The sequence below is a fragment of the Lampris incognitus genome, chromosome 2, assembly GCF_029633865.1.
Source record: "Lampris incognitus isolate fLamInc1 chromosome 2, fLamInc1.hap2, whole genome shotgun sequence".
NCBI lineage: Eukaryota > Metazoa > Chordata > Actinopteri > Lampriformes > Lampridae > Lampris > Lampris incognitus.
This window is the reverse complement of record NC_079212.1, coordinates 25,112,786-25,131,297: the sequence shown is the minus strand read 5'-3', so window position 1 is coordinate 25,131,297 and position 18,512 is coordinate 25,112,786. Positions and strand designations below refer to the sequence as shown.

The following is an 18,512-nucleotide window of genomic DNA, read 5'->3' as shown; positions in this document are numbered from 1 at the left end:
CATGCCTCCCTCCCCCGATACATGTAGAGATGTGGAGTCGCCAGCCGCTTCTTTTCATCTGACAGTGAAGAGTTTCACCAGGGGGGGACGTAGCACATGGGAGGATCACACTACCCCCCCCCCCCAAACAGGCGCCCTGACCGACCAGAGGAGGCTTAAGTGCAGCGACCAGGACACATACCCACATCCGGCTTCCCACGCGCAGACACGGCCAGTTGTGTCTGCAAGGATGCCCGACCAAGCCGAAGGTAACACGGGATTCGAACTGGCGATCCCGCGTTGATAGACAACGGTATAGACCACCACGCCACCCGGACGCCCACAAAAGGATATTTAATTAGAGGTTGTTTCATTAATGCATACTGTAAGTGATGGAATACATATCTATTTCAAAAGCAACACTAATACTAATGATAATAATGATAATAATTCACCTTTGCGATCTTTGTCCTGATAGAGCCTCCCATTTTTTCCCCCTATTCATCAAACTCTCATCATCAGAAGATTAATGTACGCTTAAAGTCCTTTCATGGCCTTATGAAAGGACGGCACCCTGGCGACCACTCAAAAAGCACCGCCTCATCAGTTCGTGTGAGGCTTGGACCTTGATTTGATCTGATCTTCGGCCTCGAGCTCTGAATGATGGCGACAAGCTTAAAGTCAACACAAGGAGATAATGCATCATCACTCTGGTTCTCTTGACGCCGCCAAGGCATGCCAGAAAGTACCCACATGCTCAGAAGCATGCAGCCTCGCCCTGTGTTATAATGGATACCAAGTGAGAAAAAAAATGGCTCCAGCCCAGTGTCATCTCCATGATGGGGAGTCCTGATCACACATCAGGACTCCCCATCATTTAAGGGAACAGCTCAATCCATAGGATATCGATCAATCGTCATTGATGGTGCAGTGCAGATGCAGCATGCATGTTTGCTATGGTGTAAGATAGCGCCGTGAGGATGTGTTGTCATTAAAATATGAAACCTCCTGAGATGGCATGAGATCTGTTCGGCAGCTGAGTACTGCACTGGACTTACAAAGGAGCAACAAGTAAATTATTTAAACACAGAACTTTCTATTTTCAGTACCGGGACAATGGCAAACCGTCCTTTCATAATATAGCTCCAGTTTCTTTATGTAAACCATTCCAGGATGCAATCTCCACTGCACACACCACATTATTAACTTTTTGGGATGAACTTGTGTGGAAAAAAAAACCCCAAAAACTGTTTACTCACACGGTCAACTTGAGCAAATTGCTCTAATAGTATGGTAATTCAAACAATTACAGAAAGAATAGGGTGGGTTAAGAATAAATAATTAAAACATTACTTGCTGAATTGCTGTTATATCATGGTAGGCCAAAGGCGAGACTGCTTTCCGTAACAGCTGCTGTATGGTGCATCAGCCAAACGAATTTTCTCCCTTTTAAATCCTCCTGGGCTGTACAAGGTGCATTTTTGCCCCCACCCTAAACACCAGGTTGTACTCCTGCCTCGCTGACATCTTTTTTTCTCACGCTTTGCCCGAACAAGTGCAATCATTGTCTGCACAGCGAACACCCCTGTTTACAACAGCAACATTATTTTCCCCTCACGAGTGGCCAGCGTATTGATCCAAGCCACACGGCTGTCGAAACTGAGTCGTTTTTTTTTTTGTTTATTGTACTGAAACAGATAGTGGCTGGAAGAAGTCGTCAGCACTCAGCAGTATCTCACCTATCCTGCAGCTTTGCCACCTCAGCTGTGCACTTTATAAGGTTTATTTTGCCATTGTGTTTTACCGTCCACACGCCGAGCCTCCTTCCTCACAGGAACATTTTACAGTCTGCCCTTAGAGAGTGACATTTTAACAAGACATCATAAAAGACAGGGAAGGGGGAAAAAAAGCAGAGATGACAGAATCCCTAAATCCTCTCACAAGGAAAGTAACGGACCCCTACGGCCACCCATATCAGACACAATCATGTCAGCACTGCAGACGAAACACACGCACACACGCACACACACACACACACACACACATATGCATGCTCTGTTACATGCAAGCCCTTACTCACACAAACCAATTTGCACATCCACAAACAATCTTACACACCGTGCGCACCACACCATATTCATATTCAACTGCACACATTAACAAACAGCTCTCGCACACATCCACACAGTTGTCTGCATGTGTTCCCACACACACACACACACACACACACACACACACACACACACACACACACACACACAATAAAATGCACCGCCTGCCAGCACAGGCCACCAGGGTTCAGTTGTGGCGGGAGCCAGCAGAAAACTGATAAGGCTGACTGGATTTGTTCAGTTCAGTGGTCCCCCATGGCTGCTGCTGCCAGTGAGCAGAGTGACAGACTGAACATAATCACACTGTAGGAACAGGTGAAAGGATGCACAAGATTCAAGTGAACCACACAGGTACACGCCGGCATGCAGACAGGCTTAACCTGACGCAAAGCAACATAATATTCTCAAACGGCTTCGGCAGCGGATGTCTTCCGTTTATGCAGCTATTTGTCTTGAGCCAAGACTCTTCACTTCTCATCTCAGATTAGCGGCATATGTCTTCCACCTTAAATCATAGCTGACAACGTGGTAGTCAATGATCAGAGCCATGCTGATTCCTCATGCTGACAGGGCATCCTTGGTCTGGCTCTCCCCCTATTAGCCCCAAAGAACTGGCCCTTCATCAAAGTGTCATGTTGGTTTAATGCGTGTTGATCAAAACCAGGAAGAAAGACAAATGATACTAAAACAGACGGGCGGGGGGGGGGAGTGACATAATCATGTGCAGGCACACACACACACACACATACACACACACACAGACACACACACACACACACACACACACACACACCCATATGTGACCTGAATCACCATTCCAGGCTATCCCGCTAAGCATGTCTCCTCACCTCCAACATACCAGCTGAGCAGACAACACAAGGCATTGACGCCATTGTTCAATAATTGGAAAAGACTATAAAGGATGTGTCACTAGCTTGCCAATCTCACCATGGCTGAGACAGAAATGAGAGGCAGACAAGGGGGTGCGATGAGATGGAGGCAAAAAGTGCAGCTGCAGACTCTAATCAAATATTAACATGGTGCTTCATTAATTATAAAGACAGAGTATGATACAGTCAACTAGATTATTAGGAAGGAGAGGCACACTAGTTGACACTATGCTATCTATCCTCTGTCATCAAAAGTAAATATGTAATTTCAATGTATACCCTGATGTCAGGCTGTTGTCCAAAGGCATTTTTGGTCAACAGCCAACATTTCGATGCGATAACGTTTTGTAATCAAATGAGAATCAAAAAGCCAACATGGCTCTGCATCTATCCCTGCATCCGAGAGCAAAGCACCATGCGCTACTACGCTAGGTCTCACTCACTCACTCTCTCTCTCTCTCTCTCTCTCTCTCTCTCTCTCTCTCTCTCTCTCTCTCTCTCTCTCTCTCTCTCTCTCTCTCTCTCTCTCTCTCTCTCTCTCTCTCTCGCTCTCACTCTCTCACATCCCCCCCAACAAACTGACAACCTGCAACCTGTTTCACACCCCCTCGCCGGCTGTGAAATCAAGCTGGTGAAATCAATCATCAAGAAAAAAAGAAATAAAAAATAGAAAGATTCCCAAAGCATCCAATTTTAAGAACAGGTACAATCTACAATCTTCTGGGAAAGCTGTGTACTCACCGATGACAGTGACTCTCACTTTCTGCTTTTGATCCCCCCCCCCTCTCTCTCTCTCTCTCTCTCTCTCTCTCTCTCTCTCTCTCTCTCTCTCTCTCTCTCTCTCTCTCTCTCTCTCTCTCTCTCTCTCTCTCTCTCTCTCTCTCTCTCTCTCTCTCTCTCTCTCTCTCTCGCTCTCGCTCTCTCGATGCTCCTCTCCCTTGCAGGCTCCTGAGCAGAATGAGCTTCCACTGCGATCAGGAGCCCCGTTTCTATGGCAGTGTTATAGCAAAGCGAGTCAGCGGGATACAGTACTGCAAATGTCTGGGGGCAGGTCTCTCTCTCTCTCTCTCGGTCCAGAGAACAGTCGCATTTAAACCAATCGTATTTCACTTCAACCCTATTATGAAATCACGCGCCAACCACTTCAACTTCTCCCGCGAAACCACTCTTGAGACATGTGGCGAAGGAGGGGAAAAAGAGAAGCACGGCGAGAATCCACATAGGACAAATTTCTTAGATAAATAAAAACACAGGCTATGCAGCAAGAAGAAGAAAAAAAAAGGGGGGGGGGACATGAATACGTTTCGGCACATGAATATTAACAAGAGTACCCTCATGAATATCAAAGCTGCTCATTGAATAGATGTCCAGATAACACATCCAAGAGTTGTTTCATTTCTGGATGGAATGAGATTAGGCGGACGCATCAACGGGATTAAAGGGGAGTCTGTTTTGATGAGTTACACGCGCACAGCGGTTCGCTATGTTCTGTGTCACAGAACAACACATGTGCGTCCACACGTTGCTTGGGGAGCCGCACAGCGCTGATTTAATAAACTGGGGAGGAATCGCGCCTCAAGTCTGCAGCTCTGACCAGCCACATGCAATATTGCAGCACAATCACTATAATCTCCAATACAGAGGAAGAGAGAGGGAAGGAGAGGGAGAAGGGTTAGGGTGGGGTGGGGTGAAGTGAGTGGTGGATGGGCAAGACTGGGGGGGGGGGAGACCCAGTCTTCACTATCCATTGTAGGGTAGCGTCTGGTCTGCAGAGGGGGCTTTTCTCTCCGGAGTGAGGGAAGCTTGAAATCAATTGGATGTGTGATAATACAGACAAATTTAAGGGGGAAATTATGGTTTTGAGGAACTGCAGATATTCGATATGACCTAGCTAGCTGGCAAGTATTTAAATTGAGGGTCCTGAAACGGAGGTCGTAAAAGGCAAAAATCCCCCTCAGAGGAAAGGGTCCTTTGCCGTTAGCTAATACATAATGCATTACTGTGAAATACTCCTGCAATGTTCTGAGAGTCCGACCTGAAAACGCAATTTGTTGGCCCGTACTTGATTCATGAGCCTTGCAAGGACCCCAAGATCCCTGATCTACAGTAGGTGTATTTGCTATGCGCACACAGATGTTTATGGCCAACCTGCGGCGGATTAAGTGACAAATTCGTGGTAATGACATTGCTTACTGGTGACAGAGATGAACTGCAGTAAAATATGCATCAGCAGCCATTTTGTCTGTGCACCACAACTGGACCAACAGGAATTTCATCATCGTCGTCCAACAACATACCCCTTAACTTCTTCTCTTTTCGCTGTGAAACTCCAAAAAATAAAAAAAAATCATTGATTCTTTTTTGTTTCCGGCGCTGATTTGATTTTAACAATCAAAATCCAATTAAACGTGCGTAACTTGAAGAAAGAAGGCTCTGCACTGAGGGAAGAGCTGCACCAACGGATCGCTCGCTCCATCTCTTGTGACGTAGCCGAAAACAGCGGACCGACTGGTGTGGGGACTGCCAAACAAACGCCGCTATGCAGCGAGCGTATTATGACAACGTAATAGAACCGGGCCTGTAAGCATGGCTCAGAGCCTATCACGACACACGTCACGGACTGTCTTATGGTATCTAAAACGAGAGTACGATATTTTATTTTGTTATTTGAACTTAGAATCATTCTGTGCGAGACACACCTTGGTGAGATATTAATTTCTGTGTGCACACGATGCGGTCCCAGGCCACAAGTGAACTGAAAGGGTACTTCATGGCTCGAAAACATGCATAAGCTGCGAGAAACGCTCCGGCACTTCAAACGTGGTTACGCCGAGCACCATTCATCTTCCTAACAGCTTGCTGGCCTCCTCGCCATCAACAGCCCTGGTGGATCCACCCGGGCCCTGCAGGCCCGGCACAGAGTCTGAGGCAGAGTTCAAAGGGAAACTGAGCTCGGGGTGGAGGAGTGCATTCTTCGGGGATGGAGCCCTCCAGAATACAAATACAAATCAAAAACCCCACTCAGGTATTCCGAGACACTAGCGGAGAAATGTATAGAGCCCCTGGAAAATCTCCCTGCACGTTGACAGGGCGGACTCAGAACAGTATGCCGGCCTGGTTAGAGGAGGAGAGGAGAGGCAGAGGACATATACTTAAATAAGGATGGGCTCGAGGATGAGGGAGGCCGGAGTTGAGGGGGTAAAAGACACAATAGGAGAAAGTTCATGGAGTAAAACATATATTTTACCAAAAAAAAAGAAAGAAAGGTAACAGAAATGGCTGAAGTCTGTAGTCATCTCGTCCTTTATCTCTGTAGCTACTTATCCGTTTCCCCACACACTCGTTTAATGTGAGTCTACACGAGAGGCTAATCAATAAGAGTTAAAGCTAGTGTTCATATGTCTGCTTTCATCGGTTCCCCCGGGGCAGAAACAATTGCGCCCAATTACCATGAGACAATGCTAGACGTAGCATGAGTAAACAGAGGGATGCGCCGCGAGCTGTCTCTGCTCTCTCCGGGTCACCGGGGAAACCCACAAAGCCGCGGGAGCGGAGGGAATCTACGAACGCAGGTTTGAACTCGGGTGATTGAACGTGACGTGCCCAGTGACTGCCGTGGCGCTGCCGCAGAAGCTGACAGTGACCTTACTCATCGCTCTTCGCACTGCTCTATTTTAAGCGCGAAGGAGAAGACAAAGGGATCGGTGTTGCCTCGCTAACGCGCTTCCTTTTGATCATGCCAGCGCAACTAAAGGCGGCGTGTCCAACTAACAGCACACAGTGTGCTCGTCTAAGCGCCCTGTGTGTGTTTTGCCTCCATAGAAGACGGCTGTGAAGTATTGCACAGCAACTGCACCGCTGAAGAGAGATTTTAAACCTAAGGGGAATAATTTGGGTGATTGCTGACCAATGAAGTCTAAATGAGGGAAGGGAGGGAGGAGGGTGGGGTGCTGATTGACAATACTAGTCTTTGTACTTGCCCCGATCCTGTACATCTCCTGCCAAGCCACAGAGGGCTGTATTAGTTTCTGATCACTGGGCGGTCAGAAGCTGCTGGATATCGCAGGGCTTTTTTTATTATCTGGGCGTGTGAGCAAAATGCTCCCATCCCTGTGCTCTTACAATGACCTGCTCCTCCACGCTCAGTATGCAGGGCAGCTCTCCAAGACTAACCCCTTCCCACTTCAGCCTCGGCTAAATCCGAGCCTGAATACCTGCGGGGTCTCTTATCATTGTAGAGTAAAGCAGTAGATATATTCATTAGCATGTAGAGCCTGTTGTTGTTGAGGTTCCTACTCTTCTGAGGGGTATCGTTGGTAATGCGGTGGACTTTGAGGGAAACCGGGTGAGGAGTATACTTGAAATGGGTTTCAATCAGTGGAACCATTATGATGGCCGAAGAAAGCCATCATCGTGTAATTGGAAATGACATTGCAAATCCTGTGCACCCTGAATAAATTTCATATCAACAAAAAAGATCATTCCTGAGAGGAACCCGTCGATTTGCCCTCCATCGTCCGTGCAGTTGAAAAGGTTAGCATGCGTTGTTTGCCTCGACAAACACACAAAACTTGAAGACAGTGTTGTCTGTGAATGTTCTCATTCATTCAGGTCATGGTTATCCAAAGGAGTTGAATCAAGTGCAACTGGACTTGATATATAAGTCCAGTTGCACTTGATTCAACTCCTTTGGACGAAGACAGTGTTGTTTAGCCGGTCTAGCTAGCCAAAACGGAAGAAATTAGGTTTTTGTGGGAAAGTTTAGTAATGCCCCCCTTTTTGGGGGGGGGGATTTTTTCCTCCCCATTTCACCTTAGTTGTACCGGGACAATTACCCCACTCTTTCGAGTCATCCCGGTCGCTGCTCCACCCCCTCTGCCGATCCGGGGAGGGCTGCAGACTACCACATGCCTCCTCCGATGATACATGTGGAGTCGCCAGCCGCTTCTTTACACTTGACAATGAGGAGTTTCACCAGCGGGACGTAGCGCGTGGGAGGATCACACTATTCCCCCCCCCCAGTTCCCCCTCCCCCCTGAACAGGCACCCCGACCAACCAGAGGAGACGCTAGTGCAGCGACCAGGACACATACACACATCCGGCTTCCCACCCGCAGACACGGCCAATTGTGTCTGTAGGGACGCCCGACCAAGCAGGAGGTAACACGGGGATTCGAACCGGCGATCCCCGTGTTGGTAGGCAACGGAATAGACCGCTACACTACCCGGACGCCTCAAGTTTAGTACTGTCTTATGCCTTCCCCAAATACTGAGGTGTCATCAGCAGCCAGGGAGAGTGGTCATGGTGCAGATGACACAGTTCATTGCTTCATTGTCATGTCACAGGTATGAGAAGTACACCCGGCTCGGTTCAATTCTTAATTACACGCTTGGTTAAGGATTAACTTGTCAAAAATGAATTTTTCATCCACCTAAGGATGAATTACCAGCTGTAAACCCTATTTACCTACACACATTTTCCCCTCGGGTGACTCCTGACACTTGGTAAATTATAGTGGCTCAATTTTATCCCCGTACGTTTCAAGGCACTGTTGTAATGGGGAGCCAATTTATGCTTAGTACCTTTAAACATTACAACCCCAGTATAAACAGATATGCATAATTAATATGTAGCAGAATATGATTAGTGTTCCTAAAATGATGATAACCCTGGCAAGTAATAATACATTTACAAAACAAGCGCTTGCCGAAGGCTGGAATCAAAAATGTCCTATACTGAAACAGAGAACAATGATATCTCAATTAGGAATGTTGCATACGGGGCGTCCGCGTAGACTAGCAGTCTATTCCATTGCCTACCAACACGGGGATCGCCGGTTCGAATCCCCGTGTTAACTCCGGCCTGGTCGGGCGTCCCTAAAGACACAATTGGCCTTGTCTGCGGGTGGGAAGCCGGATGTGGGTATGTGTCCTGGTCTCCTTTGGTCGGTCGGTCGGTCGGTCGGTGTATCTGTTCAGGGGGGGGTATCGTGATTCTCTCACGCGCTACGTCCCCCTGGTGAAACTCCTCACTGTCAGGTGAAAAGAAGCGGCTGGCGACTCCACATGTATCGGAGGAGGCATGTGGTAGTCTGCAGCCCACCTTGGATCGACAGAGGGGGTGGAGCAGCGACCTGGACGGCTCGGAAGAGTGGGGTAATTGACCAAGTACAATTGGGGAAAAGGCGGAAAACTTAAAAGAGAAAAGAAAAGTAAAGAAAAGAAAGGAAAGAAATGTTGCATACATACAACAGGAAGTAACAAATTGGTTTACATAGCAAATTCACAATCATGACACAGCGAATGCATTCAACCCAAACTAACTTAGCAGTGTTGCTACGAGATGGTTGGGGACATTTCAGAAGGGTCCACACTGTGACAGCTCTTCTGTAATTCTCCAAAGCAATGATGCCCGTCAGCTCTTTGGCTTGGCAGGCTAAGGTCAGCCCGGGAGACAAGGTGTACCACAGTCAGGAAGATCGTCAAATAAGTGTTGTGCATAAATGTTGCTGTAAACTAATAATTGTAAACATCGCATGTTTACTTTTGCTATCCCTGAGATTGCATCTCCCATATGAATGAATCATTGCAGAATAACGCCACACACAATGCGGTCTATCTCGCTAGCTTTGTTATTGCATGCAGATGAGAGAACTATGCAGTATGAATGAATATATCATTGCTGAATAATGGAGCATCGCGCCTGGAGTGTGTGCCAGGTGATTACAACTACCCGGCCGGTGTCGGGCTGCATGTCCACACATTCATTGGTCCTTATTAAACGCTACAGGAGGCGCTGCCGCATCCCAGGTAAACCGTCCCTGTGGAAAATGTGTGATATGCTGAAGAGCATCTTTTTTTTTTGCAGCACGTGTCAGCATGCGACTCGAAATCTGCACGCGCTCGTGATCTCGTGCCCAACTTGTGTAAGTTTTGTATTATTGACTGGGCGCGTGTGATGAATACGCATCCGAGATTGGCTGGATTTCCACATGTGGGATGTGGCGCAGTGCGCCCACGGAGCGCCGTTCTGCCGGTGGACAAGCTGTAAGGTCATTTCCATCAATTCTTGTCAGTTTAGGTAACATCACACCGGGACAGGCGGTGGCTGTTTTGCAGAGGGCTCTAATACAATCAGGGGATGAAATGTCACAACAAACGTCAAATTGCCCCTCTTCCCCCCCTCCCCCCACCATGGTGTGCAATGAAGGGGAGAAAAATCAAATCATGCATTATGCGTTAATGAAACATGATCCTCCCATTGGTTTGGAAGTCTTGTTTGTCTTCAAGTGCATGAAAAAAAAACAACACACACGTATGTGTATGAATGAGTATGCGCACGAGAGATGCAAAGGCACACACAAACAAGCAAACACACATATGCAAACGCACATACGCAAGAAATCGTGCACACACACACACACATACAAACACTTTTCATTGTAACATTGCCTTCTAGTCTTTTGTTATGAGGTTGTTATTTGATTTTACCCCCCCTCCTCCCCCTCCTCCCATCTCCCCGGTTGTTTTTCTTTGGGTCATGTTTCCTCCGGGGGTTGATAATGGCCATATAAGTGAAAACACGAAATATGGGAGGCAGCAGAGAATCCTGGAAATTGGAATAATACAGTTTGGACGGATGGAGGGCCTACGGCACCGCATGTTCTCTGTCTGCCACCCCAAACCCCGGAAATGTCTGCATACCAAAAAAAAGGTCAGCGCTGTACGACCTTCATATCGGTGCATCGTGTTTTTAAATGAAGAGAACGGAGTACAATTTGGGGCTTTCTGCCTTAACTTGCACAGCGATGCAAATGGAGAGGAACACGATGCTCGCGCTCACTCAGCATAACGCGAGGCAGCCACAGAAGCGCACGTGGTAACAGATTCATTCTATAAAACAAAAAAACAGGAAAGCAGCACAGTGCAGGATATTGATTATACCCTTGGTTTTCCCCCTTAAGCAGTGGTATTTGGAAACTAATGCGGTCCTTCACGGATGCAACATCTCCATCCAATTAGTGAATGAAGTGTTCATATAGTAAACCTCCTCCTCGTTATCCTGTCATACTTGCAGCCTGCAGGTCTTACGTCACGGTAGACAACAGTATCTCGCTCTCCTCCTCCACCCACAGCAGGCGAATATAACACCTCGCACACAGTTCGTGATGATGGCGCTGATGTAGTCCACAAGGTGACACAGTTTTTCTCTATCCTGGATTTGTGTGTGAGCCAAACGAAAATCCGGTTACTCTGCAACGGAAGATTAACGTTATGCCCACACTGGAAGTGGCTGATGTCGGGATTCTTTAAATGCTGGTGCAACTTAAACCATCTTCACCCACGTGTCTTCACGGCCATCAGTTTAACAGTTAACCGTGTACGGTTAACAGGGATCATATTTTTAGTTATTGTATTTAAACCTCATCGGATCATAAAAATAGCATGTCACTGGCGTCCGGATAGTGTAGCGGGTCTATTCCGTTGCCTGCCAACACGGAGATCGCCGGTTCGAGTCCCCGTGTTACCTCCGGCTTGGTCGGGTGTCCCTACAGACACAATTGGCCGAGTCTACGGGTGGGAAGCCGGATGTTGGTATGTGTCCTGGTCGCTGCACTAGCGCCTCCTCTGGTCGGTCGGGGCGTCTGTTGAGAGTGGGAGGGGGAACTGGGGGAGGGGGGAATAGTGTGATCTTCCCACGCGCTACTTCTCCCTGGCGAAACTCCTCACTGTCAGGTGAAAAGAAGCGGCTGGTGACTCCACATGTATCGGAGGAGGCATGGGGTAGTCTGCAGCCCCCCGGATCGGAGGAGGCATGGGGTAGTCTGCAGCCCTCCCCGGGTCGGAAGGGGGGGGGGTGGAGCAGCGACCAGGGCGACTCGGAAGAGTGGGGTAATTGGTCTTGGTCTATCCTAGTATTTAAATTTGATCATTTTGATTTTCCAATTTTCCAATTTTTTTTATTTTCCAATTTTTTTTATTTCCCTATTATTTGATTTTCCATTTTTCCCAACTGATTTTATTATGAAACCCAAGTAGTCCCAGTATTAAAAACAACAAAACAGATTTCCAGTAACACATATCACTCTGTATTTGTGAACATTCTGCTCTGTCGACCATAGCTATAAAAAAAAGCCAAAAACAAGGGAGAAAATTTGAAGTGCCTACTATGAAGCTTCACAACCCGATGTAAAGCTCCGTGGAGAATTGTGAGAGATGGAACAGAAGATTACGACCGTGCACGTGAAGATTGTCTGAGTTTGTATTTTCTGGCTTGGTACTGATAATACTGCAGTCGTATGAAGCCCATTGGGATGTGACAACTCGGTCTGGATACTGCGGTGGAATAAGCAGATTTGAGTCTTCATCTGGAGGAGCTCTGTCATTTCCACCGTCCAGAATAAATACCAACATTGCAACACCGTTCAACATAGCAGCGACAAGCTCCATGGTCATTTACACAGCGCCGTACCCCTTTAATACTGCACATTAATTTGCATGGCGAGCTGTACGGACTCGTGTCTGCTGCTAGGTGTTTCTACACCATCGAGCCTGTGAGCGTGGCAGGCGTGGCAGCCCCAGAGGCCCTGAAGCTTTCAGCACGATGTGCTGCACAACAGCTACACGAGCCAAATCGACAATTAGAGCCTCTTAGACATGAGTTCACTGAGCTGCATTACAGAAAAAAAGAAACCCCAAAAAAAAGCTATTAACCGTTCTCTTGTGTTTGCATTACATTTCAGAGTTTCTCCACAATATCCTGAGTTCACTACAATGAAATATTGCAACCTGCAATTCATATCCAATTGGCACTCTATCGGGATAAAGGGGGGGGGGCTTTATTACTTTGTTGTGTCTCCACCTATCTTCTAAGTATCCCACCACGGCACTTGCCCGGGGCTTGATTCTTAAATCAATAAGCCAATGTTACTGCTCAACAGCCCAGGAGTGACCCGGCCCAGTGCGCCTGCCCCATAGAAGACACAGCAGGTTTTTTTTCCCCATTATTCTTCCCTTAACCCATTGGCCATGCATAACCTTAATCTATTTCCTAGCCTGATCAATTTGGTTTTAAGCAGAACGGTGCACATTTTTGCAGTGTAGCCTACCGTGGGGCTGCCTGCACCTTAGCGTCGAGAAACACGTGTTTTTTTCAATAATGCATGGAGATACAACAGAATAGCATTCAACTTCCACACGTCGCTGAGGGTTTGTGAAAGCAGCCCTCTGTTGTTCATCTGAGGAGATGGTGCGCCAGGATATCAGCATCTTCAGGGACCTCCCAGCTGCTTTTTGAACTTCAACGTTAAATTGTTGGGGAGGAAAACTGCAGCGCTCTCCCCCGAGAGATGGAGGGAAGAAGGAAGGCACCTCAATTCTTAATGCCGTTCACACACCGCCCACAGAGGATGTGATCGGTATTCAGGAGGCCCTTTGACTTCTGTCTTTAGCTCAATGATTTTAATGAAAAATGTGTTCCACTTGACCGCCCAACATCTCTCTCCCCCTCCTTACCCGCCTCGTTGACTCTGCCCTGAATCGTCACGTGTTTTGATTTTAACCCCTCCCCCCCGATTTCATCCATGCACCCTTAAACCGGGGTGACCTTATGCTCTCCAGCATGTGCTGAAGTCTCAAGTAGGGATTAAAGGCAAATGAGCGGGGATGTCTACAATCAGGTTGGATTCTCTACTCTCACCTCTGCAGTGCAGTTTGCTATGAATTCCTTGTGCACTTGGCCGGAGCGGATACCATAAAAATAAACTTTTTTTTAATGGCTGTTGTTTTATCATTCTCATGATCACCAGCAATAGCGTTATGGATCCTCGAAGAGTTGCTCGCAGTCTATCCATGACAATTAATGCCAAGACATCCCATCCCCGTTTTGTCTTGCAGGCTTGGACTGCCTGCTAGCACTGTTTGCTGTTGTTCGTGGTCTGCAGTGAAATGTTATATCTATAAAAGACAGAGACAGTAGAGTGCAGACATGAATTATTGAAAGGCGTAGTGGTTCTGCTGGGGTTCTAATCTCTACTGTGCAGTTTAATTTGATGTTCTTGTTTTCGCTGTTTTGGATTCAACCTGCAATGCACCATCCCTGAAAATACCAGGGACAGAGAGGCAGACCGGTGGGAACGAAATGAATGATCTGGTGATGCTAATATCCTCCGCCAGCCTAATATCTTGCTTAATAAACCTCAGGATGAGACGGCCGTGTGAAAAATAATGTGATCAAAACAAGCCTTGTTCATTTAAGCCCACACACCTGAAGCTGCAGCTCGTAATGAGAATGGTACTTAAAATGAGTGCGAGGGTCTGTGTGTATGTGTGTGTGTGCATGCTTGTGTGTGAGTGTGTGTGAGTGTATGTTGAGGCGGGGAGGAGCATCTTCCCACTCTGTTGGCTACCCTGGCTTGTCCTCCAACCTGCACTATACTATCCACACTCGGGGGCTGACTATATTAATATGTCCAGCAGGCAGTTGATCAGTGGGAAATGTCCTCTCGGTATGGCGTACGACGGTGATCTAAAATCTAATTTATCGCTGCAGAAATCCTTTAGTTCCATTTCACACAAAGAGCAGGTACTTCCCACACGTTGACACCAAGGGCCTTCGCTGGAATCCATCTAAGCGTCTTGAAATTCAAGTGCCCAGTGAGGATGAAGGGTATTTTATTGCAACCATGTAAAGAAGTTTATTCTTATTTTATACTGACTGATTTCAAATGTGAGGTGGGGGGTGTTGGGGTGAGGGGTTGGGGTGAGGGTGGGGCGGTGGAGGGTTGGGGTTCAGGAGCAGCCAGCAGCGAGGGGTTCAGTGAGGTCTCCCACTTCGGTAAGTAGCTTCAGATACAGCAGCTCTGTTTATTCACAAGCCCAGGGAGCAGCTCTGCATTGTCACGGAGGGGGGGGGGATTACCTTAATAAGCAAACGAAAACAGTTTGTTTTCACACTACTCTGTTTTCCGAGAGTGGTGATTAAACCGGGAACATAACATCAAAAATATAATCAAAACTGGAAGAAAAAAAAGTGTCTCGGGGCAACATCGGTACTGAAATGATGATTTAGATAAAGACAGAGATAACGCGGCCATTTCACCATAATGGTGTATTCCTTTATGGAGCTCTGTGGATCACAGAGACCCCGAGAGTTCGGTGAGAGTGCACACGCAGCACTTTGCAGGACAAACAAGTGCTGGAGACATGTGTGCACAGAGGGGCTGGTTGACGGACACATCGAAAATATAACACCCCTGTCATTTCCTCTCATTAAGAGGGCGCTCTGTAAGACGCCCCGTTGCGTGGCTCAGTCGGCGGAGCATGCTGTTTGCAGCACCCCCCGTTTGTACTCTTGCAGGACCCATACCATGTGGCGTAGAAAATACATACAAGGAGACAGTTCCCCCATCCCCCATATCCCACCCCCTCACCCCACATTACGAGAACCAGCTTGTGTTTAGCCTCCATGTGGCAGAAGTGATTCACAGTGATGGCTAGATAACATGCAATGGCATTTAATGTCCCTACAGCTCAGTAGCGAATGCCAGTGGCACTGTGATGTACGTTCAATTTCATCGTTGAGGGTGATGTGAAATGACAGCGAATTTGGTCAGGAATGGTGTGACATGTGCCATGGACGGGGGACCCATCTTTGGGGAAAAACAAAGCAAAACCAAAAAACTAGCCTCAAATGGCACTTTCTTGGTACCTGCATGTTTGCCAGTTGTGTCAAAACTGGGCACGGAACTAATCCGGTGACTATAATCACGTCAACAAAACACGTACAGACCCAAGCCACCACCGCCCCCATGCTTAAGACTGAATTAAGAAAATATCCACACACACACACACACACACAAAAACATCTTGTGTAGATGAATAATCGAAATGTCAGTTGTTTCTGTCTGTGCAGATGTGGGCATGTGATGAGCAAAAGGGATAAATCATTGTGAGTTGATGTGTCCTGGAATAATAAAAAAAAAAGCTGTTTTGTTATGGCTTTTCAAATGTCTCCCTAGGGTCTTGCTAGTTGAGACTAAAATGCACATTGATTTATTTATTTATTTATTTTTTTCCTAGAAACTGACGGACCTCAACTGGAGCAGAAATTGACATGTAGGGAAGTTGCGGCGCTCTTGGGGATGGAAACCAAACACAGATTTCAAACCCTTACCAGGAAGACTTCTGCTCTCTGCATCGAAGCCTTTCTGAATCCTTGATAGACAAGATCCAAACACCATTCGGTGTTAATAATTCAGTCTATATCCAGCTTAATGGAAGCTCAGCCTTGAATCATAATTCATACATGACATTCCTACGATTGCGTGACCAACATTTTGTCCACGGGAGAAACTCGCCCCCAAAGCTGCAACTCACAGAACAAAAAGCCCAGGAAAAAATAAATGTTTAGAACTTGTGCAAAGCCACCTCACTGAAATGAATTGAAAGTTGGGGATAACTGCTTCCAAATGTGGAGAGAAGCATGAAGATTTCTACAAATGCCAAGCAGCAGATCTGATCTGTAGATCGATTCCTCATGAATAAGACAAGGATCCGCAGGAGTGGAGTGGAATGAAACTTTGTTGGGGTAATATATGCAAACACATTTTTTTGGGGGAGGGGTAAAATAGTCTTTCACAATGCATCAAAACATGAATTTCCCAGGTCTGTCTGTGCCATCCTCATCTGTTGCTCTCACATTAAGGGTGAGTGGTCAGGACAGCATCAGCTGGCATTACTCAGCCTTAAGGCTTATCTATTAATGAGACGGGACCTTGGCTGTGTGGAGCAAACTCGAGAGTCGATGTGAGGTTTTTATTCCATACCTATTACTCCCTGCCTTGGGGTCCCAAAAACTCATTAAGCGTGCATTCGTGGCTTAGAAAGCTCACTCTGAACACCGCCTGAGTAACCATTATGTCGTAAGCAACACGGGGGACACAGAGAAGTTCTCATTTCGATGTGGGTAGAACTGGAACGGTCTTATTCATAACAACCCCCCCGCCAAAAAAAATAAAGAAATAAAAAGAAAATAAAAAAATAAAAAGAGAAAAGCAGAAAGCAGGAATCTCCCTTAAGGATAGCTTCCCAGTGTATCTGCAAAACAGTGTCGTGCCGTGGCAGAGATCAACTCTAAAGCAATAAGTACCGCCGAGCGACCGCACTGGAAAGCCAAAGCTCGTGTGATCACTCCCGCACCGCCCGTGAGTCAAAAAGTCGCCCTTACCTGGATCCTTCTGGTCAGAGCTCTGGCTGGACAACAGGAACAGGAAATCCTGACAGGTGTCCTCATCCAGCAGTGGACTGTTGTGCAGACAGAGGTCAACGATGAGGGTCACGGCTTTCTGACAGACCATGTCATACTCCTCTCGGTCAGGACTCATGCTCCCAGCTGCATCCTCAGTCGTGTGTGTGCTCATCCAAGGGGACGGACGCACCCACGCAAGCGGCAGCCTCGCGCAGGGAAGCTAAATGCAACTTGTCTCCGTCCTCCGCTCTTTCTTCCTGTTCTTGAGTCTCTCAAGGGTATGTGTGCGATAGTGTCTGCGTGAGTGTGTGCGTGCGTGTGCGTGCGTGCGTGTGTGAGTGCCTCAGCATGCATTTGAGATATGTATGTGTAGCAAGCCGGTGGAAAATATGAATGTGGGTGAAAAGCTGGGGCCGCGGTAGTGAGTGCACAAGCATGTGCTCGAGTACGCAAGTGCACATGTGTGTATTTGTGTTTTTTGTTTGCCTCTGTGTGTGTGTGTGTGTGTGTGTGTGTGTGTGTGTGTGTGTGTGTGTGTGTGCATTACCGAGAGTGGGCTTAATGAATCAGTCGTGCCCCCCGAGGTATTCCCATGGACAAAACGATTGCATCATATGTATTCTAAAGGAGCACGTCAAATGAAACACAACAGATGACTTCACTCAGCAACACTCAATACGCCAACAAGAGCCGGAGCCAAGATCCCCCCCTCCTCCTCCAGCTCCCTCTGGCTCCTCCACGCGCCAGCCCCGTGCCACCCCCCCCCCCCCCCCCCCACACACACACACACACACACACACACACACACACACACACACACACACACCCTGGCTGTGAGACTTCTCCCTCGCCGAGTCTTTTAACGAAACGCCCTTAATAGGGCTTGAGCTTGTTTTTCTCAGGTCGCTCGACTGGCTGGTCCCTGGGGTCGGCCTGTCTCCTGTGTTTAGTCTCCCTGAGCGGAGCCACCTGTGACTGGGTGGTCCCCCCCGCGCTCTCTGATGTCACCCATCAGCCCTGTTTGTCAGCGGCCGGCGTGCTGCTGCGTGTTCGCAGCCTGCGATGCTAATGGGGGGAGCCGTGAACTTTTGTTTGTTTGAGAGACGGAAAAGGGAACAAAAGAGGGATCACAACCATGTTGGCGGCTTTCGGCACCGTGTTTACATGTGTGCACGCATTTGTGTGCGCATACATGTGCGTAGATGTTAAAAATCTACACATGCATCACATTAGGAGGGTTAATCACCTCATCAAATCTTGATAGTGCGGCTAATGAAGCTACAT

The 18,512-nt window shown here is 47.5% G+C and overlaps 1 protein-coding gene across 1 annotated transcript in view; it reads right to left on the bottom strand.

Moving 5' to 3' along the window:
- The window catches only part of syt6a (synaptotagmin VIa), a 54,654-nt gene extending 37,290 nt beyond the window's left edge, over positions 1–17,364 (bottom strand). Inside the window, exon 1 of the mRNA XM_056273471.1 lies at positions 17,208–17,364. Coding sequence (XP_056129446.1) covers positions 17,208–17,364 — 157 coding nt within the window. The remainder of the gene's footprint in view (positions 1–17,207) is intronic.
- Positions 17,365–18,512: the final 1,148 nt, after the last annotated feature.